The 22,142-nt window shown below is 36.9% G+C and overlaps 6 protein-coding genes and 3 long non-coding RNA genes across 11 annotated transcripts; 5 read left to right on the top strand and 4 right to left on the bottom strand.

Moving 5' to 3' along the window:
* Window positions 1–388: 388 nt before the first annotated feature.
* LOC104735977 (uncharacterized) lies at window positions 389–1,181 on the bottom strand. Its single transcript, XR_759513.3, has 2 exons — window positions 1,042–1,181; window positions 389–627 (listed from the first exon to the last, which is right to left on the bottom strand). It is a non-coding gene; the product is annotated as an uncharacterized LOC104735977 (long non-coding RNA).
* Window positions 796–3,623, top strand: LOC104770265 (ATP-dependent (S)-NAD(P)H-hydrate dehydratase). Its single transcript, XM_087481882.1, has 11 exons — window positions 796–1,546; window positions 1,691–1,767; window positions 1,850–1,959; window positions 2,058–2,181; window positions 2,276–2,338; window positions 2,418–2,581; window positions 2,749–2,810; window positions 2,885–2,951; window positions 3,036–3,086; window positions 3,204–3,335; window positions 3,427–3,623. The coding sequence occupies exons 1-11, from the start codon at window positions 1,315–1,317 to the stop codon at window positions 3,452–3,454; spliced, it is 1,110 nt and encodes a 369-aa protein (XP_087338008.1). The 5' UTR covers window positions 796–1,314; the 3' UTR covers window positions 3,455–3,623.
* A 117-nt stretch (window positions 3,624–3,740) lies between these two features.
* On the bottom strand, window positions 3,741–6,685 carry LOC104735976 (stem-specific protein TSJT1-like). The gene is made up of 5 exons (XM_010455880.3): window positions 6,400–6,685; window positions 4,545–4,785; window positions 4,331–4,451; window positions 4,123–4,232; window positions 3,741–4,025 (listed from the first exon to the last, which is right to left on the bottom strand). The coding sequence occupies exons 1-5, from the start codon at window positions 6,600–6,602 to the stop codon at window positions 3,996–3,998; spliced, it is 705 nt and encodes a 234-aa protein (XP_010454182.1). The 5' UTR covers window positions 6,603–6,685; the 3' UTR covers window positions 3,741–3,995.
* A 752-nt stretch (window positions 6,686–7,437) lies between these two features.
* On the bottom strand, window positions 7,438–7,958 carry LOC147929297 (uncharacterized). Its single transcript, XR_015578322.1, has 2 exons — window positions 7,739–7,958; window positions 7,438–7,644 (listed from the first exon to the last, which is right to left on the bottom strand). It is a non-coding gene; the product is annotated as an uncharacterized LOC147929297 (long non-coding RNA).
* A 2,223-nt stretch (window positions 7,959–10,181) lies between these two features.
* Window positions 10,182–14,644, top strand: LOC147929294 (uncharacterized). Its single transcript, XR_015577573.1, has 4 exons — window positions 10,182–10,244; window positions 10,477–10,533; window positions 10,631–10,961; window positions 14,440–14,644. It is a non-coding gene; the product is annotated as an uncharacterized LOC147929294 (long non-coding RNA).
* Window positions 11,389–12,671, top strand: LOC147929296 (uncharacterized). The gene has a single exon (XM_087482325.1). It carries the CDS (start codon window positions 11,424–11,426, stop codon window positions 12,669–12,671), a length of 1,248 nt encoding a protein of 415 aa, XP_087338451.1. The 5' UTR covers window positions 11,389–11,423.
* On the top strand, window positions 12,794–14,358 carry LOC147929295 (uncharacterized). The gene is made up of 3 exons (XM_087480394.1): window positions 12,794–13,234; window positions 13,331–13,849; window positions 13,927–14,358. Exons 1-3 carry the CDS (start codon window positions 12,920–12,922, stop codon window positions 14,200–14,202), a joined length of 1,110 nt encoding a protein of 369 aa, XP_087336520.1. The 5' UTR covers window positions 12,794–12,919; the 3' UTR covers window positions 14,203–14,358.
* Window positions 14,645–16,342: 1,698 nt separating the features above from the next.
* On the top strand, window positions 16,343–20,274 carry LOC104735975 (uncharacterized). 3 transcript variants are annotated; one of them, XM_010455878.3, is made up of 6 exons: window positions 16,343–17,185; window positions 17,267–17,358; window positions 17,701–17,800; window positions 18,057–18,864; window positions 18,980–19,113; window positions 19,269–20,274. In XM_010455878.3, exons 1-6 carry the CDS (start codon window positions 17,061–17,063, stop codon window positions 20,110–20,112), a joined length of 2,103 nt encoding a protein of 700 aa, XP_010454180.2. In that variant the 5' UTR covers window positions 16,343–17,060; the 3' UTR covers window positions 20,113–20,274. The 3 variants fall into 3 exon arrangements, with proteins under 3 accessions (XP_010454180.2, XP_010454181.2, XP_019090596.2); XM_010455879.3 differs by having other exon boundaries at window positions 16,643–17,185; window positions 17,701–17,796; window positions 18,062–18,864; XM_019235051.2 differs by having other exon boundaries at window positions 16,927–17,185; window positions 17,701–17,796.
* LOC104735974 (putative aspartic proteinase GIP2) lies at window positions 20,267–22,128 on the bottom strand. The gene has a single exon (XM_010455876.3). The coding sequence runs from the start codon at window positions 21,232–21,234 to the stop codon at window positions 20,473–20,475; it is 762 nt and encodes a 253-aa protein (XP_010454178.2). The 5' UTR covers window positions 21,235–22,128; the 3' UTR covers window positions 20,267–20,472.
* Between the last annotated feature and the right edge of the window lie 14 nt (window positions 22,129–22,142).

Here is a 22,142-nt window from a genome sequence, read left to right as displayed (position 1 = left end):
TAAATTTTAGATTGTACGCAGCACGAAGCTCACACTCGAAGCCGTCCATGCCGGAGATTTGTGTATGATGAACAACACATCACATGGTTATTTTGTCTAGGGACAAGATTCAATGTAAGTCAGAGAGTGAGATCCGAGAAGAGGTTGCGTACCGGCTAAGATCAGATTACCTTTTAGTATTATTGTTTAACTAATGGTTTTTCAAAGCTAGTTTTCTTTTAATGATTTGGTCCAACTCTTAATAATCATATTTACTCTGTTGCGGTTCAGTCAATTATTTTCTTACATAAGAGAGATTGTGTAAGGTTGCTTTTAGAGAGATCAAAAGATGGTTCATAATCGTAGTAACTTTCAAAAATGATTTAGGCAATCTGTCTATAATGAGATATGATCCTAATAAGTGATTTGATTAGGAAAACAAGGAAAATAGTGGATAGTTACAGATTTGATGATCTTAACGATGATCCAGGATCAAGATAATAAAGAAGAAAGTTTTTGACAAGGTTCTTTCCTTACACATTCATAGGTTTGTCAAGTAAAACTGATTAAAGAACTACCTCTTCTCCTCCCATCCCTCGACATTGTTATTGTCGTCCCACCTCGCTTCTACTTGTTCATCTACAAGATCTGAGTATTGTGCACAATTAGAACTTCTAGAAAACCATGGAATCCATTGAGACACAACGACTAAAGAACAAAGAAAGCTCATTGATCCCAAACACTATATGGAAACAAACATCTTGCAGTTATACATTGTTACTATTAATCAGAACCAAAGCAAGATTTCAGGACTGTAGAAGATAAAGGTTGAAACTTTCTTTTGCCAATTGACAAAAACTGAGATATCTGAAATTTTCACATGAATCCGATTTGGGATTATCCACAAATCGTTAACGCATCATGAGATAGTCCGAAACACACACTGACAACTTCCAAAGTCAAATGAATCATCAACTAAGCAATCAATCATTCACAGCATAAATCTATATCTTTTGGAAACGAAACAGAGGCAGAGCGATTGAGAAAGAGAGAATACAAAACCTTGTTGTTGATGTTGTTGAGAAGACTGAAGAGATCTTTCGTATTGTTCAGCCTTTTCAAGGAAAGGCTTGTCCATCACCGTCCGCTTCATCTTCTTCCCTCTCTCTCTCTCTCTCTCTCTCTCAAAACCTCCGACACTGAGAAAAAGTCTGCTTTTTTATTTTTTTGCCTTTCCTATAAAATATTTACACAAGACCCTCCGAACGAAATAGAGGCTTCGTTACTCGGTGATGTATCGGAAGCGGTGGGTTCTGTAGAATCAACGAGAATCTGATGTTGGTGAAACATGGTGTTGTCATTGGTTTGGGACGATTGACTTGTCAATTACCTTCTTCTTCAAGTGTGCTCAGAAGGCAACAGTTTTTGATACGAGCGCTTTGTGGATCACAAATCCATCGCCCCAAACTCATCAGAGCAATGAGTTCCACATCGGAGGCCGACGCTGAGAGTGTCCTTAGAACTGTGACGCCATCTCTTGATCTTAAACGACACAAAGGCCAAGCTGGTTAGTACTCTCATTCGTCTCTACCTAATTGCTACTGGTTTCTGTGTTTGGATTATTCAATTGAGTGTGTGATCTGTAATGAACCAAAAGTTGGAACTTTGAGGATTCAAAGTTTGAGTCTTTTAGAAATTTGATCTGTGTCAGGGAAGATAGCTGTGATTGGAGGCTGTCGTGAATACACAGGAGCTCCATACTTCGCTGCTATTTCAGCTTTAAAAATTGTATGTAGTTTCGTTCTATTAGCTATCACAGCTTCTTTCTTCTGTTCAGCTTTGGTTTAAGTTACTCCGTACACAATTGTAGGGTGCTGATTTGTCTCATGTCTTCTGCACGAAAGACGCAGCTCCTGTTATAAAGAGTTATAGTCCTGAGCTTATAGTTCACCCTGTTCTTGAGGAATCGTACAGCATCAGGTGAATGCTCCTGTCAACAGTTTATGCTACTTCTACTGTGTGACTTTCATTCCGTACGTCCATTTTCGTAATCTCAATATTTTGTATTCTGGATGTAGTCAACTCAGTGAGGAAGATCAAAGAACTGTTCAAGATAAAGTGCTCGGGGAAGTCGATAAATGGATGGAAAGATTTGATTGCCTTGTGATTGGTCCTGGTTTGGGAAGAGATCCATTTCTCCTGGTACAGATTCTTCTGCCACTGCTTCATCACGTTACAGAATTTGATTTGTCAAATCTTTGGCGATGGACTGACGAGTTTGGACTTTGTATTTCAGGAATGTGTGAGTAAAATCATGCTTCTTGCCAAAAAATCCAATGTTCCTTTTGTTGTAGATGGGGTAAGCAGTGACATAAAACTGGATCAATTGGTTTTCTTCTCATCCCAAATCTTTTGATTGTTTTATGGTGATTCTGTAGGACGGGCTGTTTCTTGTAACAAATTCCATTGATCTTGTCAATAGCTATCCGCTTGCTGTCTTAACCCCAAATGTGAACGAGTATAAACGTCTAGTTCAAAAAGTGCTTAATTGTGAAGTAGATGAACAGAATGCTGAAGATCAGCTACGTTCTCTGGCCAAACAGTAAGTACAAAACCCACTTCACATATCCACAAAGAGAGAGTTAGGATCTGTAAATCTCTCTAAATCATCTAGAGGGGAGTATCCCCAAACAACTTCCCCAGGCTCTCATTTGGTGTTTTGCGGTGTAAAATTTAATGATAATAATGTTAGACGCCTTTGTCATTCAGGATTGGTGGCGTGACAATTCTCAGGAAAGGGAAATCTGATCTTATAAGCAATGGGGAGACAGGTGAGTAACTTTTTCATATCTATTTTCTCCTTCAGATAGAGAACCCAAGGTGTGATCATGTCTATTTTATGCAGTAAAATCAGTGAGCATATATGGTTCGCCAAGGCGCTGCGGTGGACAAGGCGATATTCTCTCTGGGAGGTGAGTTCACCATTCTTTGATCAGGTTAAGAGTGAACTTTTGTAGCCACTAAATAGTCGCCTACATGGTTTTGGTTTCATCTAGTGTCGCAGTGTTTTTGTCATGGGCGCAACAACTTAGATCAGGTCCTGAAAGGTAAGATACCTCCTCTTGTTTGCTCTGCACGAAGTTTTCTCTATCATTTTTTAGCTCAGTCGTTGATCAATGTAGAGCAAAGTGTTTTTGACAATCTCTAAAAACAAAACATTTCAGTCCCTCAGAGAATCCAGCCATCTTGGGATGCATAGCTGCATCTGGCCTGCTGAGAAAAGCCGCATCTCTGGCTTTTACAAAGCATAAGAGATCAACTCTAACAAGCGACATTATTGAATGTTTAGGGGAGAGGTATGAATTTCTATCTTACTGAATCTGCTACATCAGAGAATTCACAAAAAAGTTTGTCTCGATCATAATGTTTATCGGGTTTTTTCGACAGTTTGGAGGATATCTGTCCTGCATCTTAATCTGTACAACACATGAACTAGAGTTGTCTTGCCTTCTACTACATCTTACTGTCTACGTGAAGCTTCAGAAGCTGTTCCTGTTTCGGTTCTTGTATCTATTTCCCTCACCACTGTTGTCTCTGTATAATAAACCTGAATGCTGTGATTACGAAATAAAAATTATAACTCATATGATCCAGATCCGTTAATCCTAATTCTTACAGATTCATGTAGACAGATTGAGAATTGTGAGATTTACTAGAGAAACAGTTGATGAACAGAGACAAGAGGATCAAGAGAAGGTAAATTTTGGTTTCAGAGACATTAACTTATTAGGAAGAAGACACTAAAAACAGCAGAAGACAGACACCGGGCTGTACAAAGAAACATAAGACATGATATAACGCTACACACATCAACACCAAACCATTGATAGCTTACAGAACTCTTAGAACAGCTTTTTGTTTTCTACGTCATTATTTGTTTTTGTTTGGTTTTTTTGCTGTTACAGTTCGAGATTTACGAGACATTGAGCTTGTTTCTTTTTTACTCTCTTTCACTCTCAATCTGCAAGAACTGTTGCTCCTTCCACCTGTTTCACCACCAAAATTTGTGTTATGAGCCTCTTTTGTTGATGCTGAACAGAAAGAATAATACTAAATCTGATTTGTTTTTGAAGAATCAATCACCTTGAAGGTGGCTCCCCAAATCTCTTCCTCATTAGCAGGAATGGCAGTGATCTTGTTCTTAGGGTTCTCAAAGCTCCTAAGCCCACCTAACGCCGTCGAGTAATAACAGCCTGCAACACACACATGCACAACCATTCAAAACTCGAAATCGCTTAAACTGAGATTTAATGACCCCAAAATCTTTAACTTAAAAGAGTGAAAAACGAACCTTGAGGGAAAGAAGCAAGAGACTTGCCACAAGCACCTTTTAGCAAGTCAACATCATCAGCAAATGCCACGTACCCATCAGCTGTTATTCCCCAATACAATGGAACCTTACCAACTTGGTCCTGCAGCAAATCAGCAAAACGATTTTTACCACCGAATTCAATCTAGTTTACAAACAAAAAAAAGTGTTTCTGAGGGTTAGAAAGAGAACTTACAGAGGCTACAAACAGAGTGGAGGTTGATTTATCAAAGACCACAAAGGCGAAATCCCCACTTAGATGAGCCACAACGTGGTTGGCCGGGTAAGGAGCTCTGTCACGGAGAGTCTTGTAAGCCTCGATGACCAAGAGAACCTCGTTTGCGTTCTTTGCAAGCCCGTATTGCTGTTTCAAGCTTCCTAGGTTGTCAAGTGAGCCTTGGAACAAGCAGAATATCTCATCCTTAGCTCCAAATGACCTGTACCAATTACAAAAAAAACATCTTAAGACAAGCCTATATATGATTAAGTCAAATAAATAGTAAGCAAACTAAGGATTAGAACTGTAAACCTATCTAGAGAAAAAGTATTGCAATTATTGAAGTTATAAATGAGGGAGGAGAATAGTCAGAGAGATGAGTCAGCATCGGATGTTAAAGCAGACATACAATTATGAATGTTTTGGAGTTGATATGGGTAAAAGCTAAAGATAGAGTGTGGTGCATCATAGTTTCATAAGGCTATAAAATGGTTGTGGGTTTTAATTATATTGTAGGGTTTGGTGGACCAAACAAAGCTGCCTTAAGTAGAGTGGCCATAATATGGCATATCCAAAATACAGTGCCTACAGTTGTAACCATGTAGAGATTTTGCGATGAATTTGGAAATGTAAATTTTTCTTACCCTATGTTGTCTAATTGAGTCATTGTTATGGTTGTTGAAGTTAGGTTGCAAGTGGTTTATTTGGGACTTAAAATACTTACAGCATAGAAATGATCTTAATAAATAATAAGTGACATGAGCAATTGAGCTAAAATGACTTAATGAGTCATGCATAGGAGGCTTGTGAATCTTTGGTGACTCAAAGACAACTCTTATGAGACGTGTCCTTGTGCCACCGTCACCGACAAAGTCAACTACGATCTAAATATTGTACTAATAAACTTTAAACCTTTTATAGAGAGATACATGATGAATCATCTTATTTGATTCACAACATACTTTTCAACCAACGAAGCTAACTTTACTTGGATAAGGTAACGTACCTAAAGTATTAGTATATTTCCTATCAGAATTATCCATACAAATTAATTATGATCGATACATTTACATAAATCATCTACCTATGACGTACCTTGTATACGCATATTTCCTAAAAATATACAAAATTTTAGAAATTTCATTTGGGCTTTGGAATTATTATTGTTTATGGTCCACAGACCAAACCACACCACAAAGATACATCACCCTAAGTTAAGTGGAGTGCTTAAAAGAATCACACAAATCGGAATCTAAGAGCACACACATTGGTCATCCTGTGAAAATAGGTTCTCCAAAAATATTTTAAATATAATAATACTATTTAATTTAAATTTTGTTTGTTTTTCAAAAATTAACCAATCAACTTATGACAAATAGTGAGAGAGAGATTTTAGAGGATCTGTAGAAGTCTGGGCAGAGACACGATGTCTCTCTCTTTCCTCATCTTTCTATTATTTTTATTTTTTAATTCTTTTGACACTCACCAAAAGATGACCAATGTGTGTGCTCTAATAGAAATAATATAAAACAAAGATATCTACAAAATATGAATCTACTACATAATTATAATAATTTCATTAATTATATCTTCTTCGCAAAATTATCTAATGAAATATCAAATATATATGGTCCATATATACTACATGCAAATATGCAATTGACTTTCTTGTATTTTTTAATTTGTCAGCAAAAATTAAAAGGCTCGACGATGATGATCTCATCACCGTCGGATCGGATATAATCGGACGGTGAAGAAAACTTAGGAATCATCGTAGAAAAGAAAAAAGCTAAACTTTAAAAAAAAAAAAAGACGCCGGAGACTACTGACTGACCTGGGGCGGAGAGGACTCTCGTTGTGATGGCTGTAAGCAAGCTGAACAAAGTCTCCGACTTGTACAGAAACAGCTGAGGGATTTTTATCGACGAAACGATTCACTAGAGTAGCTCCGGTAGTCTTAGGCGACGGAGTTCGGCTTCCGGCAGCCACCAGTTCTTCCGGCGGCGATACTATAGCTCCACTGAAAATTCCCAACATTTTCTCTCTCTCTCTCTACGGATGATCTCAGCAAACTCCAAGAAAAAAAAACTAAAAAAGACTAATGTCTAAAAGAAAATTAATATCTCTCTCTCTCTCTCTCTCTCTCTCTCTCTGGTTTTAGATTATATCAGAGACGGACATGGAAGGAAGACGAAGGAGAGAGAGAGAGAGAGATATGATTGGTGTTTAAATATAGGAGGAGATTGAGGATAATTGCGTCATTTCATACCTTCACGAATCTTCTGTTTTATTGATTACACTGAAATTAACGTCAAATACGTAATCGTATACAGTATGCGTGAGAGGATGATAGTGATGATGATGACGCACAAATACGATGGGTCCCACCAACTTAAGAGATGGAATCGTTTCGTTTCTGAGCGTTAGATTCTAATTATTGTGGGACCCAATCGTGCCATTTTTGTGTGTGGTCTCTTGTCTTATCCATCTCCTTTTTTTTTTTTTTTCTTTATAATTATTAGTATGAAAAAGAAATTGTTGAACAATTTTAGTCTAGTCTTATAATTATTTAAAAAGTGCTGCTAAATTTATCTTAGATAAACTATATGTGTTTTATTTGATATTTTAAAGTTTTTATTTCGTTTCATTTTTAAGGTAAACATAGCATCCACTTATCGTAAAAATGAAGCAAAGGATAACATCAACTTTAATTTATTTGCACTCTATAAGTTATAATATAAGTTTACCTTCTTTTACCTATTTCTTCTCCATATCTTCTTACTTTTTATATATAAGAAAATCAGAAAAAGTTATAAATGACAATTGAATATGTATGTAATAGGTGAGATGTAATTAGCATAAAAAGGGACAATTTTCTTTTTTACCATCAACCAAACTTTTTTTTTTCCACAATAGGATTTCATTAATAACAACAAAATGAGATTACAAGATGAAATACAAGAACCGGTAAGGATATCAATCGTTCTAGATGCTTAAACCGGCAAACACAAAACACTTTCGAAGATAAAGAGGAAAAAGACCCAAACAACTTAAAACATAACATCTCTTCAATTGCAACCTGGATCAGAAATTAGAGTTCCAAAACAAGATAATTAAAACTGAAAATCTTTGAAAATTAAAACTTACAACAGATCTGAGACAAGAAAACTCACACAAATGATAATACAAGAATCTCCTAACCACAATACTAGATCCGAAATAAAGTGTCTTGCGACCTCTTTTTGTTGCTCCGGCGTGGAACTACATAGTCGGTGAGAGAGTTTCAAACCCTAAAGACTTTTTCACGAGGAAAAGAAGGAGATCTAAACCTACAATGGTGAGATTTCTTTATCTGAGGCAATGAAGAAACCAGTTGAAGACAACCTCTGTCTTGGAAGGACGGCTAGATCAGAAGATGCGTTTGACTAAAATACAGGAATCAAGCCACTAATCTAAAGATGGAAATATTTAAGCTTTACAAATCTGGATCTGGAAAAATAGATTTGATGTTGTTGGAAAAAAAAAAAAGAGGGATGTACCGAAAAAAAAGAGAAACAAAGTTAAATAAATTGAGAAATTTTGATGGTGCTAAGAAAGCCACCAGAGCCCAGTTAACCTAGACTAGTGGTTAGTCTTTTTGACTAAATTAAATGTTAAAAAAACAAACAAAATAGTGATAAAATAAACTAAATTAAACGTTAAATATATATATATATATACATATATTGGTAAAATAACTTTTTCTTCAATAAGAATAAGAAATGTGTCAATGAAATCAATTGATGTGTCACCACTTTTTTTCTAATTTACTCATTAGTGGATTCCATTAAAATTGAATCACGAACCATAGCTAGAAAATTGGCATCGTCTCTAATGGTTAATTGTATTATCTATTATTAGATGCTTCAAACTAGTATACTATATATGATAGTTGGAATATGTGTGTTTTATGAGCCAATAAACTAGGAGAGATTGTGATCTGAAAGCAACTTGAACCTAATTTAAAATGGACATGTATCATCAACCATAATTTTGTAATATTAGTATTGAAATTAATAACTTTAGGGATATGTCTTTTCTTACATACTTCGTCCATGCAATAAGATATATGTCAAATAAACATTAAACCACTTTTCTAAAATTAAATTAACACAGCAACTTGATCCAAATTAAACGAATTTGTACGATGATTCTTGGATCTTCGGTATAGCTATATATAGCCGTGGATCACAGTTTCAATTTTTAAAATCAAACTTTTCGTCAGAAGAACTTATTCAATTTTGTATGCTCATTTTTTAAACAGCTCCTATTATATTAATAATACTTCATAGAAATTCCGTAGAGATAGATTCAAAACCATGTGTCGTCCTACACAAATTGTAATCAAATAATTTGAATCTTTTGTAATAATATATTTTTAAAAAATTCATATGCAGCTTTCTTATACAGCGGCTGAGGCTTCAGTTTTATATTTTTTTGTTAAAAAAATAACAAAATAATCAGTTGAGTAATGGACAAATAATAATGTCAAGAAAGAAAGAAGAAAGAACAGCGGATATCGCCCATTGTTTTTTGTTTCGAGAGGATTGGCCCACGGTCTTAATTTTGCCTTTTGCCTTTTGCACATTTCCTCCTTTATTTAATAATATTAACATCCTTTGATGCATATGATAATATATGCACACATCAGCCAGCTTAGCTTGTTCATATATATTACGTTACCTAAATAATAATTGAACACAATTACACAAAGATGGGTGAGTTGCTCACGATTTTCGACCATTTGTTAAGAAAATGTCACACACAACAAAAAGGGAAAACCATAAAAATACATAAATGGTTTGGTGACAACAACCTAGAAATGTAAAAGACAAGACCAAAATTACACTACAACAAATATGTACATTGATAGCAGACGGATATAGCTCATTTTCCGTCACTGCTATGAAAGATGAGATTTTTTTTCGCTTACTTTTTAATAGCATCTTATTAACGTTATGATAGGAAAATTATGTAGCGGGAAACAAAAGTGACTTTTGTCCGCCAATACTTAGTGAAATTATTCACTTAATCGCCAAATAAAAAAAAAACCCAAAAACTCGACACACTCTCTCTCTCTCTCTCGTTACAACCTAAGCTCAACCTAAGAAGATTTCTTCTTCTAAATTCTCTGTGTGTGCTCAAATTCTTCTAAATTTCTTATCAATTCTTCAGTTTTATCGCCGTTTGTGAAAAGCCCCAATTTCGCCGTTTGTGAAAAGCCCCAATTTCGCCCTAAATCTCCATATCCATCGCAATTGATAGCTCGAATCCATTTTTGAGGCATGTCTTTCTTCTTCCTCCTAATTTCGTTATTTGTTTCGATTATTTGTGATTTCAAACAGCTTTTGATTTCGATAAGGGTCAGATTTAGTTATCTGTTTTGTTAGGGTTCGATTTATCTAGATTTATTTCGTTATCTGTTTTTTAGGGTTCGATTATTTACAGATTTTGAGAATGTGGAGTTTCGAATCCATCTGTTTTGTTAGGGTTCGATTATTTACAGATTTGACTCAAAAATAGCTTTTGGATTTGAGTATTTGCGCCTTCATAAACTGAACGATTTTTTTTTTTCCCAAGTGTTGGTGATTGAAATGTTGGGGAACTGAAGCTTCTCATTTCTCTGTACTCACACAACAGGTTAGTATCACTCAACCAATAGTTAAACATTATTATTACACACGAATATTGGTGATTGCTATGTTTTGTCCTTTGAGTCTGATTCGTATAAATAGTGATTAGATTAGTGAGATTTTACACAGTTAGATATTGGTTTAAGAGCATCTGTATGTGTCTGAAGTAGTGCAGTATTGTCTGAATTGTTGCTTAATGTGAGCTTTGTATAATATGTATCTCTATTTTATCTATAAAGGTTAAAATTTATATTATAACATATAATGTTGGACAAGGCATGGGTGCATCTATGCAGGTAAGGAATTATATTTCATAATTAGGTTTTATTTTGGGTTTGGATACTTTAAGATGTTCTTTTAGTTATGATTTTTTTCTTTAATTATCCATTGAAGAGCTGATCCTGGTTATAAAAGTGGAGCTTGGAAATTTGTAAGGGATGTGTCTGCGGCTTTAGGTGACATAGAAATGATAATATGTCCTTGTAAAGACTGTCGTAATGTAGTACGACAGTTAAACAGTGTTGTGGTTGAGCATCTTGTAATAAGAGGGATGGATGAGGCATACAAGGTGCATAGTGATTGGTATCATCATGGAGATGTGAAGTCAGTAGATGAATTTCAAAGTAAACCAACTCAGTGGAATGAGGAAGTTTTTGAGTTATATAAAGCTGCTGAATTTTTTGATCAAGAGTTGGCTTTTAGAGGTGACTTAGCTGACCAACCTGTGGGCGACTTAAGTGAGATTGCAGAGGGTGAGGACCAACAAGAGGATGAGTTCCTTGCAAAGATCCGGGATGCTGAAACCCCACTATACCCTAGCTGTTCAAACCACAGCAAGTTATCGGCTATTGTGACTTTGTTTAGGATTAAGACACATAATGGCTGGTCGGATAAGAGCTTCAATGAACTGCTTCAGACATTGCCAAGCATGTTGCCAGATGGTAATGTCTTTCACACATCATTGTATGATGTCAAGAAATTTTTAAAGAGCTTTCATATGGGATATGAAAAGATCGACGCATGTGTTAATGATTGCTGCCTCTTCAGAAAGAAGTTAAAGAAGCTTGATAAATGTCCCAAATGTAATGCTTCACGGTGGAAGACTAATAAGCGGACTAATGAGGTAAAGAAAGGTGTCCCACAGAAAGTATTAAGATATTTTCCAATTATACCAAGGCTGAAGAGAATGTTCAGATCAGAGGACATGGCTAAGGACTTACGGTGGCATTACACTAACAAGAGCACTGATGGAAAACTTCGACATCCAGTAGATTCTGTTACATGGGCTCAGATGAATGAGAAGTATCCTTCATTTGCAGCTGAAGAAAGGAACATACGGCTTGGGCTGTCCACAGATGGATTTAATCCATTCAACATGAAGAATAGTAATTATAGTAGCTGGCCTGTGCTATTGGTAAACTACAATTTGCCTCCTCACCTTTGTATGAAGAAGGAGAATATAATGTTGACATTATTGATTCCTGGTCCACAACAACCAGGTAATAATATTGATGTCTACCTAGAACCTCTTATTGAGGATTTGAATCATCTGTGGAAGAATGGAGAGCTAACGTATGATGCTTTTAGTAAAAGTACATTTACTCTAAAGGCAATGCTTCTCTGGACCATTAGTGATTTTCCTGCGTATGGAAATCTTGCTGGTTGTAAAGTAAAAGGTAAAATGGGATGTCCTATGTGTGGGAAAAATACTGATAGTATGTGGTTGAAGTTTAGCAGGAAACATGTCTACATGTGTCATAGAAAAGGTTTGGCTCCAACACACAGATATAGGGAAAAGAAGACTTGGTTTGATGGAAAAGTTGAGCATAGGAGAAAGTCAAGAATTTTAACTGGTCATGAAGTTCATCAGAATCTGAAAAACTTCCAAAATGATTTCGGAAATGTGAAAAAGGCTGGGATGAAGAGAAAGAGAACTGTCTATAAAGAACCAGTGTTTGACAGTGATGATGATGAAAGTGAATCCGATGAAGATGAGGAAGTAGAAGTAGATGAAGATGAGTTATCAAGGTGGAAGAAAAGATCCATTTTATTTACTCTGCCTTATTGGGAGGATCTACCAGTACGGCATAATTTGGATGTAATGCACATAGAAAAGAATGTGACTCACAGCATTGTATCCACATTGTTGCATTGTGGAAAATCTAAGGATGGTCTTAATGCTCGTAAGGATCTTCAACATCTTGGTCTAAGAAAAGAGTTGCATCCTACCACAAAAGGAAAGAGAACATATCTTCCAGCAGCACCTTGGTCTTTGTCCAAGAATGAGAAGAAGATTTTTTGCAAACGACTATTTCATTTTAAAGGTCCAGATGGATACTGTTCTAATATTTCAAGAGGAGTTTCAGTAGAAGAGTGTAAGGTAGGAGGTCAATGCAGAGCAAGTGTATGGCTGAAATGGAAGAGCGGCAAGTAAAATTAGTAAAACAGGTCAATGCCTTGGAAAGTGAACTTGGCAGAATCAAGAATCAGGTTAGATACTTAAGAGTTCTCTACTATTCATCAGCCAGTTAGAGTAATATAAATTGATGTTATTTTTGTTTATGTTACAGAGACCAGAAGCTGAAATGGATGAAAACTCAGCTGCAAGAGTAACATATTCTTACTTCTTTTCATATCAGCTAAGTGATTCTTCTTAGTGTCGTTTATGATTCTTAGTTGCTCATGAAATTGTTGCAGAGTGTAAACAAAAGAGCACATCCTAAGTGTGTGTTTGTTGATTGGTCTGACATTGATGAAAATGTTGGTGAGGGTCGGATTCTTTCTTCTGATCCGGATGACATAGTGAATGACTGTCGTCTTGGCCCTTATGATCTCAAAGTGTTAGTTGAAGCTGCATATAAACCAGATGCATTTCTATGGAGACCTGCACAAAAGATCTTTCATATGAAAGAAGCTGTTGGACATATAATCGCATGGCCAACTGATAAGTGTAGACTGGTAGACAACAACATCCAAATGGAAGACATTGCCCCTATGGTATTTATAATTTCTAGCAATGTGTTAGCAATGTATTACCCCTGTCTATAATGCTAATTAATTATATTGGATTTGTTTACTGATTGTGTTTAACAGGGTATACAAGGAAACAAATGTAAACTATTGGATTTGTCTAAGGGTGACGTCATTGTTGCTGAGGGGCATTGGGAGACACAAGAACCAAGTGCGTTGGTTAACGGAATTCCTCTTGGACCAAAAGCAGTTAAAGTATTTGTGGATTCAGTAAAGCAGCCTGATACATCACTATGGAGACCTACAGCTGAAATGTCATTTCTTGAGGACTGTTTGATGGCTTACGTATCTTGGCCCCTGAGTAAGGTTGATTTTGAAAATCCCTCAACTCCAACTGGTCAGAATGCTACATCACATGCTTCTTTGTCTGCATCAAAGGCCAAGTCTGCAGCCACAGCTTCTAAGTCTGCTACAGAGTCCAAAACTTCAGCAACAGCTTCAAAGGCTGCATCGCAGGCCAAATCTGCATCTATGTCTTCTAAGTCTGCATCTGGTTCTGAGTCTCCTGTTGATGATGCAACGGGTCCAATATCACCAATAAAGAATACTTTACCATCACAGTCTCCTCTCAGGAAGTCTCCAGTAAGTGTTTTCATATGTTATGAAGTTGTTTTTGTTAATTATATGATGACTGATGGTTTATATTGTAAACATGGCAGCGCATTAATAAAGTTATTTCCAAGGAGAATAAGAAGTGCAAGTTGATGGATTTAACTGAAAAGAATAGGGTTGTGGCTGAAGGACGATGGGGAACAAATGATCCAGAACATAAGGTTCACTTTACTCGCTTGGGTTCTAATGCAGTTAAAGTGTGGATAGATGTTGTGAAGGTGAAAAATGTAAAAGTTTGGAGGCCATCCGATGAAATAGAGATTATTGAAGATGCACTTAGCTCCTGCATTGCTTGGCCAGAGAACAAGGTCATTATGTCTTAAACTGATGGTTTTATTGTGTAATGTTAAGTACTTGAGATTGCTTGTTTATTTTGGATGTTCTTGAGACTTTGATGGTAAACTGATGTTCTTGAGACTTTTGTTATGTATTTTGGATCTGAGACGTTTATTAATCAGATTTTATGAGATTTTATAAAACAGGTTATGTGTGCTATAATCACATATCAGAAAATGCTATAAAAGTACAGGTAAACGTTATGATAAAAGAATATACCATAGCACAGTAAACAAGATAAAACAGCATTTCGCAACAGCTATATTAGATATGTATAACATAGCACGAAAAATTAAATATTGTATAAATTTTTGCAAAATTATAATCTTGATAATACAGCAGTTTATTAGAGCTATGCTATAAAACTATAACATAGCACGAAAAAACAAATGTTGTATAAATTTTTTCAAAATTATGATCTTGATAATATAGCAATTTCTTAAAGCTATGTTATATTTTTATAACATAGCATACGTAATAAGTGCTATTGTATATGGGGTACATATAATAACAGTGCCCTAAAACAGCGCTCATGAAAACGCTATCAAAGACCTATGATAGCGTTTTTCTCTGGTTAACAATGTGCATATTTGTTGTAGTGTTATTTCGTGCCAAATATCAGAGACTACAAGGTGGACCAAAGAAAGAAATGTTAAATTATCGTTTTAAAGTTGTTGTGTTAATTGGATTTCTTACTGTTAAATGTTAATGATTTGATAATGATCACATTGCATTTTATGTTTTCAGTTTTTCTTTTTAGTTTCAAATATAAAATTTTCAACATTTCTGCTTCGAAGCGATGGTTCTTATGGATTAGTTTTGCAAGGAATCGGCACTACATATATTTGATAATATACATACATGCATCAAAATGGTTTTTCATTATGCTAATATTTATAGACTTCGGATCCAAAACTAATTAAAAATAAATAGTTTATTAGTTTTTTTTATTACTTCTAGCCTTCTATTTTATAAATGCGAGGTTTCTAAAACCAAAAAAAACTATTTGAAAAAGAAACCAGACAAATAAAAAAACCTACAATAAATTCCGTTTTAGACACTTTTCATGATTTTATGATATCATTACACCTAAAATAAGAGGTGTAATATTTGAATAGAAAATGTTTTATAGCTTTTAACAAATTAGATATTGGATCATTTTAGTATGTTTTTGATTTTTCGATAATATGCAAACTATATTTAAATCATATACACACAAAAAAAAACAAGACGCAAATTCGATAAAATAAACTAATAGAAAATTGGGGGCCAAACAATGACTGGTATCATTTTATTTCTATTGATGTTTTAAAAGTCATTATCATTTTATGTTATTTTAAAAACTAGAGCCACTAGTATGCATTCTTTTTCTTATTTACTAAAAGAATTGTAGAAAATCAAAAGAAAGACTGAGCAAAGCCATGGACCTGGGAGTGGGAACTACAAAAGTTGAAAACGACTTTGATATTGTTTCTACAAACAAGAAAATTATCTCATTTCAACATGACATATATACAAGATTTGTTTACCATTATTCAACATAATAATTGGTATTAGAATTATACGTGGTAACACTATATCATCTATATCTACACGTACAGGAATCCTCTGGAAAATGTTTTTTAAAACTTGAAAATGATTTGTCCATAAGAGGATCAAAATCACACAATAAAATATTTTTTCACAAAAAGAAAATACAGGAGTTAGAACTTTTTTTAATGGAATAAAGAATTAAGAACAAAACTTTTTTGAGCACAAGTCTTACATATATTGATTTATAGTTTTGGAGGGGAATTATGTTCTATTTTATGTGTTTTCACTATATACAGAGATATGCAATATAATATATACAGTAAATATAATTTATAATTTAAGAAAATCACAATATTTCACTAAGAACATTTTGAGTTGCTAAATGCTAACTCCTAGATATTTGAACATGATGACTCCTAGATATTTTTAAAAGCAATATGGTACAAACGAGTTAGATCTAAGAGGGATTACGTATCATTCAAATGAACAGTTCTTATTGGACCATCGGTTGATATATCATCAAAAATTGTCACCCATCTCAATCACCTTTAGCTTCGATCATCCATAATAATGCATCCCCACAAAACAATTCATGTGAAGCTGAATATTATATCTGATATTTCAAATATTCTTCTTTCTTTCTTTCTTTTTTTTTCCGTTTCGGATAATATCACGACTTTTTCGATTTCCTTTTTATTTGTCAGTTTCTACATTTTCTTTTCTTTGATGCGATAATAAAATCGACTGTTCTGTATCCCACTACTACCTCCATCCCCACTTCCCATCTTGCTATGGAGTATAGAACATACCATCTCTGACATGTATTTTGACGTACTATTTCTAATAATGTATATGATCATTTATATGTGAAACAGTAGATCACAAAATTATAGTACAAAAGAGTTTGGTCATTTATCACATGTTTTTAAAGCACTATAGATGGCCGTTTGTTTAGATCTATGATCTATCTAACACCCACCGTTCGAATTCATCTTATTAGATTTATGATCTATCTAACTTTAAGCGTTGTCTAAACAACTTTTAGTTAAATGACCATAAGTGAAAACAATTCTATTTGGCATGCAAGAGAGTACTGCACCATCGTAATCTGAATAAAGCCCAATACAAAAGCCATCTAACTTAAAGCCCACACCATCCTAATCGGGCTGACCCGAATTGACCTGCCCCGTCGTCTACAATTTCCTAAGCCACGCGATTCTGGATCATCCGCAAGCTTCACTTTCAGGCAGTCGCTAAAGTTCCCGGCGATCAGAGTTCAAATCTTCCGAAATTGATCGGAGATCCGTGAATCATGGCGACGGAGAAGCGGAATAAGGAGGAGGAGGAGGTGAAGACCGATGATGGATCTCCTAAAATCAAACCGAGACCGATCGTGCAGCTCGGAATCTTTCTCGTTGCTCACAGTCCCGTTTTCAGGTGAATGTTTTCACCATCGTTTATATTATGTTTCTGTAGTTTCTATGTGTTGGTTCATTGATGCTCTGATCGTGTTTCTAGTGTGGTTTTCTCTGCTGCTGGGGTTTTGGCGTTGCTAATTTTACCTCTACTGGCAAAGAACACTTACATCTCCGAGAATGCTCTAATGCCAGGTTTTTTTTGTTTTGCATACTTGAGAACGCTATACAAGTTCACATTGGATTCAAGTCTCGTTGTCAGTTTACTAGAAAGAAAACAAAAAAACTTACTGTTTCTAGGATTTGGTTATCTCGTCAGTGTTTATAAAAAAAGTACAATGTGAATCATACGAATGATGTTGAACTTGATTCTCAACAGTAGGGATCACAGCTAGTGTAGCCTACTTGACATTGAGGGTGTTAGCCAAATTAATGCATCAGATTGGAATCTGTAGGAGGGTTTTAAACTTTTGAGTAATGTGAGTTTATGGCTTGCCAACTTCGAGTGAGTTCTTTATTTTTGGCTCTGTTCTTCAGGCTCTGCACGGTCTATGCTCTCTAATCGAGATGTTTCTGATGGAAGCAAACTGGTGAAGGATATAAAGAACTATAGGTTGAATCATGAAGGCCAGGGTGTGTATGTCTTTTCTCCATTGCAATTCTTTCCAGTTTTCTCATGAAATGTCTATTCCTATGTTATTTTAAAAAGAAATCGAGAAAGTAATTTGTTCTTCTTTTACTTAATTCTTCGAGTATTGGAGTCCCGACTGTGCATATTCCAAGTTTCTTTTCTGCAATTCCATCTTTTTTTCAGATGTCCAGTTGACATTCTTCGGTTTCTGCCCTTGTCCAAGAAATTTAATGATTCGCCATTTGTTTGACTTTTTGTGTAGTGAAGTCCAGAAGCTCGTTGGAAAATACATGTCAGAAATGGGTGCAGAAGTTTATTATCAAAAGTTCCATCCTGAAGGGAATCAATTTCACCCCCTGCACTTTTTCTCCGGTCCTGATTCCTATACTCTGCTAGATAATGTCAGTTGTGCTTCTTATGGAGTCAATGTTGCTGGGATTATACGAGCCCCTCGTGGTGATGGGAAAGAGTCTATTGTGCTGGTTACTCCTTATGATTTTATAAATGGTGGAGATTACGAGGCTTTGTCTTTAGGCATTACTAGTACTCTATTTTCCTTGCTCGCTAGAGTTACCTGGCTCTCCAAAGACATAATATGGCTTGTTGCTGATTCTCGTTATGGAGACTATAGACCTGTTGCTGCGTGGTTAAGTGAGTACCATTCACCCTCATTTAAGGTCTCGGATTTGCTGAAGTGTGGTGAGCGAAATACAGCTGATAACTTCAGACGAGCTGGAACAGTGGCTGCTGCTTTGGTTTTGAAGGTTGATGGTAGAAGTGAAAGGTTTGAGGACACACTAAGTATCTATGCAGAGGCATCTAATGGGCAGATGCCAAATCTTGACCTCATCAATGTTGTAAATTACTTAGCTGTGCACAGGCAGGGGTTTTATGTCAAGGTGGAGAAAGTTGTATCGTTACTTTCCTCTAGTTGGCTAAAGATTATTGGGGAAATATTTGAAGCTGTTGGGAAATTGGCACATACGTTGAATCCGGACTGGAATTTTGGTATCCCAGCTGCAGACTATCTTGAAGGCAGTGCTACCCTTGCAAGTTCACTATACTCGCAGGTAAAATGTATAGTCGATCTGTCCGTAATTAAGTTCTTGTGGTTGCAGTCACACTTATACATTTTAACAAGGAAAGACCTTGAAAGTTAACACTTTTGTTATTCATTCTCATCAGGCCCTTGGTATCCCAACTGGTCCTCATGGAGCCTTCCGCGACTATCAAGTTGATGCAATTACCTTGAAAGTTTCACCTAGATTTCCTCCTGACAGTAAGACAAGACAACATGATTTCTTTCTACGAGGTGCCAGGTGAGTTTTTCTTTTTATATTTCTCCTTTCCCATTTTATACAATATACCTGCCTCCGCTAGTGTATGTGAATTTTATTATGCTTAAGAACTACAATTCATTATTAGACTCTGTCTGAGTGTTGATGATAACTCTGTGCTTTCTCTTTGAATGCAGGTTACTGGAAGGAACTATAAGATCAGTGAACAACCTCCTCGAGAAGTTTCATCAATCGTTTTTTCTTTACCTGTTAACTTCGCCAAGCAAATTTATCTCTGTAGGAGTTTACATGATTGCCTTTGCTCTTCTTGTAGCCCCTCTTCCAATGGTCGCAGCCTCTTTATATATTGAGGGCTGTAAAGCTCTTACTAAATCCACTGATAACCCCACTGAAAACCTTAAGTCTTGGAAATGGCTAGACGCAGCCAAACAGGTCTTTGCTTTGCACTTGTTCGGTTTCATCGTCACGCTGCTTCCATATTTCATCTGTCAAGTACCGGGCCAACATTCTCCAAGTAACCGCTCCATCATGTGGGGCACTACCTCTTCATCGCTTCTTCTTATAACCTTTGCCGCAATCCCGGGTTGCTCTCCGTTCTCCTCTCGGCATCATGGAACCCACTGGGCAGTCTTGAAATCAGTGACCATCTCAGCTGCCTTCATTGGTCTGTGTCTAATGTCTATAATCAATTTCGCCACTGCAGAGATTGGAGCGTTGCTACTCGTGCCAACGTGTCTAATGGCTCAGCCTATAAAACCCGCTTTGAGATCTAGACGCATTAAGAGCATGTTGGGTGCGTTCTGCAGTATGGTGTTGCTGACAATCGGGTTCCCGGTCATGTTTTTCGCAATCTCTAAGGGGTTGTTTGGAGAAGGGCTCGTAGGGTTAAGTCTTGGAGGAGAGTTCTGGACATGGTTAGAGTCGTTGTGGGCGTGGAAGAGTGCAACATATCTATACATAGGTATGGTTCATCTTCCTTGCTGGCTCCTTTGCCTCTGCATCTTGTTTCATCCTTCTTAATTCTTATTTTACATCGCAAGTTACTTTTATTTCCTTTACTGCGGCTTCACGCTGTTTGAGATTGATATGTTTTCTATTTGTCGCATGATAATGAGCTAGTAGAGGTCGGTCTTATGTCGCTAGAAAACTAAAAAATTCATGAATAGAATGCAGCTTTTTGTATTGGCTTTTAGTTTTTAAACACTATTCACTTCAAACGTTAGAAAGACAAGTTTTTAAACTAGACCGAAAGCCACAAACTATGCTTCGAATCTATTAGTACAACAAATGCGTGGAAAAACTGGTCCGAAGTACATACAAAAGAGATCAAAATTGCGGATAATATCTACCAGTTAATTAGATGTGTTACAGAGGTTGGTATTACAAGGAAGCTGTATCAGAGTGTGTTCTTCTTTGTCCAAAACCCATCATTGAGTTGCCCAAATCGAAATCCAATATCAAGCCTTCTAATTGTAACCCACCCATAACAATCGGGTTGACCCGAGTCGAGCCGCCGTCTAAAATTCCCAAGCATCGGACTCCACCACCAACATCCACCATTAGATTCTTCCCCTGGATCCTCCACCTCACCATCTCGCTCTGCAACGCTAGATCAACCGCCGGTAAATCTACCTCACTCTTGAAGCAGAGCTCGAACGGTGCGACAGGAGCAACCGGTGTAGCTTCAGTCGCAGCTTTAGCGTAAGCTTCAACTAACACCGCGTAGATCGAGCTTTCCAGCATCGTGTATGGAACCACCGTACTCAGCTCCGCCGCTAACGGACCATCCACGGAGTGCTTTTCCCCGTTGACTCTGATCGATTTCACGTTAATTACGTAATCGCCACTCGAGCCGGTTAACAGAGGCGTGTAAACCAACGATCTAGACGCAGCCACTCCGAAAACCTCCTCAACCGAACTCGTCGACACGACGCCGTCTAACGGCGACAGGTAAACCGTTAAACGACGACGTTCGTTAGTTACGGCGGCGAGTTGCGAAGGGAGAGAGATCTGGGCCCTTCCTAAGCCCATTACTCCACGGGCTCCACGGGCTCCACTAGCGAGCCCACGTAACAGCCACGGTGGAGCACAGGCGAAAAGCAGATCAACGGTTCCCGGGGAAGTAACAGATCCAAATGACATGACGTCACTGAAAAGCTCTCCTCTCGCCGTAATCCCAACGGCGCCGTTTCTAACAAGCAATTCGCAATCCTTAGCGTCTCCACGCGATGATGATACTTTTACATTCCCAGCTTTAGCCTTAAGACAGCCGCTAGAGCTACCGGAGATAAGACTCCGTGACGACGATGGACCAGAGGAACAATCAAACCAGAGAATCGAACCGGCGAGATCCACGACGAGCTTGACCGGCTAGGGAGAGTCACCGAGGCGAATCTGTGCGACGTATTGACCGGTTGGTAGGTCTTTAAAAACAGGGAAAACGAGTCCGTTGAGGGAGCCGGAGATCTGAGATTTGGAAATGATTAGAACGGAGAGGAAGGAGAAGACGAAGAGGTAAAACAGAGAAGAAGAAGAAGCCATTAGAAGAAGAAGAAGAAGAAGAGTGAAGAGAGATGATGGATCTGGACGGTTTTTGAAGGATTTGTTATGGTTAGGGATGCGGTGGGCCGACGCTGGTTTTAGAGGGAAGGGGGAATGGGAAACGATAAGGATTGGTTCATTTTAAGGCAAGTGCTGAGTAGACTTGTTGTGTCGTTTCGCTCTTTGTGGGGGACTCTTTTGTTCTGGTCAATGTTTATCCATTTTTATTTGGGAAAAACTTTCATTTGATAAGGAATTTGGCACGTGTATACGAGCTTTAAAAAACAAAAAAATTAGGAATATCCGTAAAGTTTATACCCAACTACTCACTACACCACCAGTCGGGAGTAGTTGGTTTGGTAATGGGAAAATGTGAAGTTGGGCTCATTTATATATGGGCCTTGTTTGGTGTGTGATATGTGGTCTAATTTAGTTTGGACCTTGTTGTGTACGTTCACTAGACATTATAAATTTCTATAATCAAGTCTTAACCTTTCATTACCTAATAG

This window comes from Camelina sativa, chromosome 13, assembly GCF_030686135.1.
Source record: "Camelina sativa cultivar CO46 ecotype springtype chromosome 13, ASM3068613v1".
Classification (NCBI taxonomy): domain Eukaryota; kingdom Viridiplantae; phylum Streptophyta; class Magnoliopsida; order Brassicales; family Brassicaceae; genus Camelina; species Camelina sativa.
Note: the sequence above shows the minus strand (reverse complement) of the source record. Positions and strands in the feature narration are given on the sequence as shown.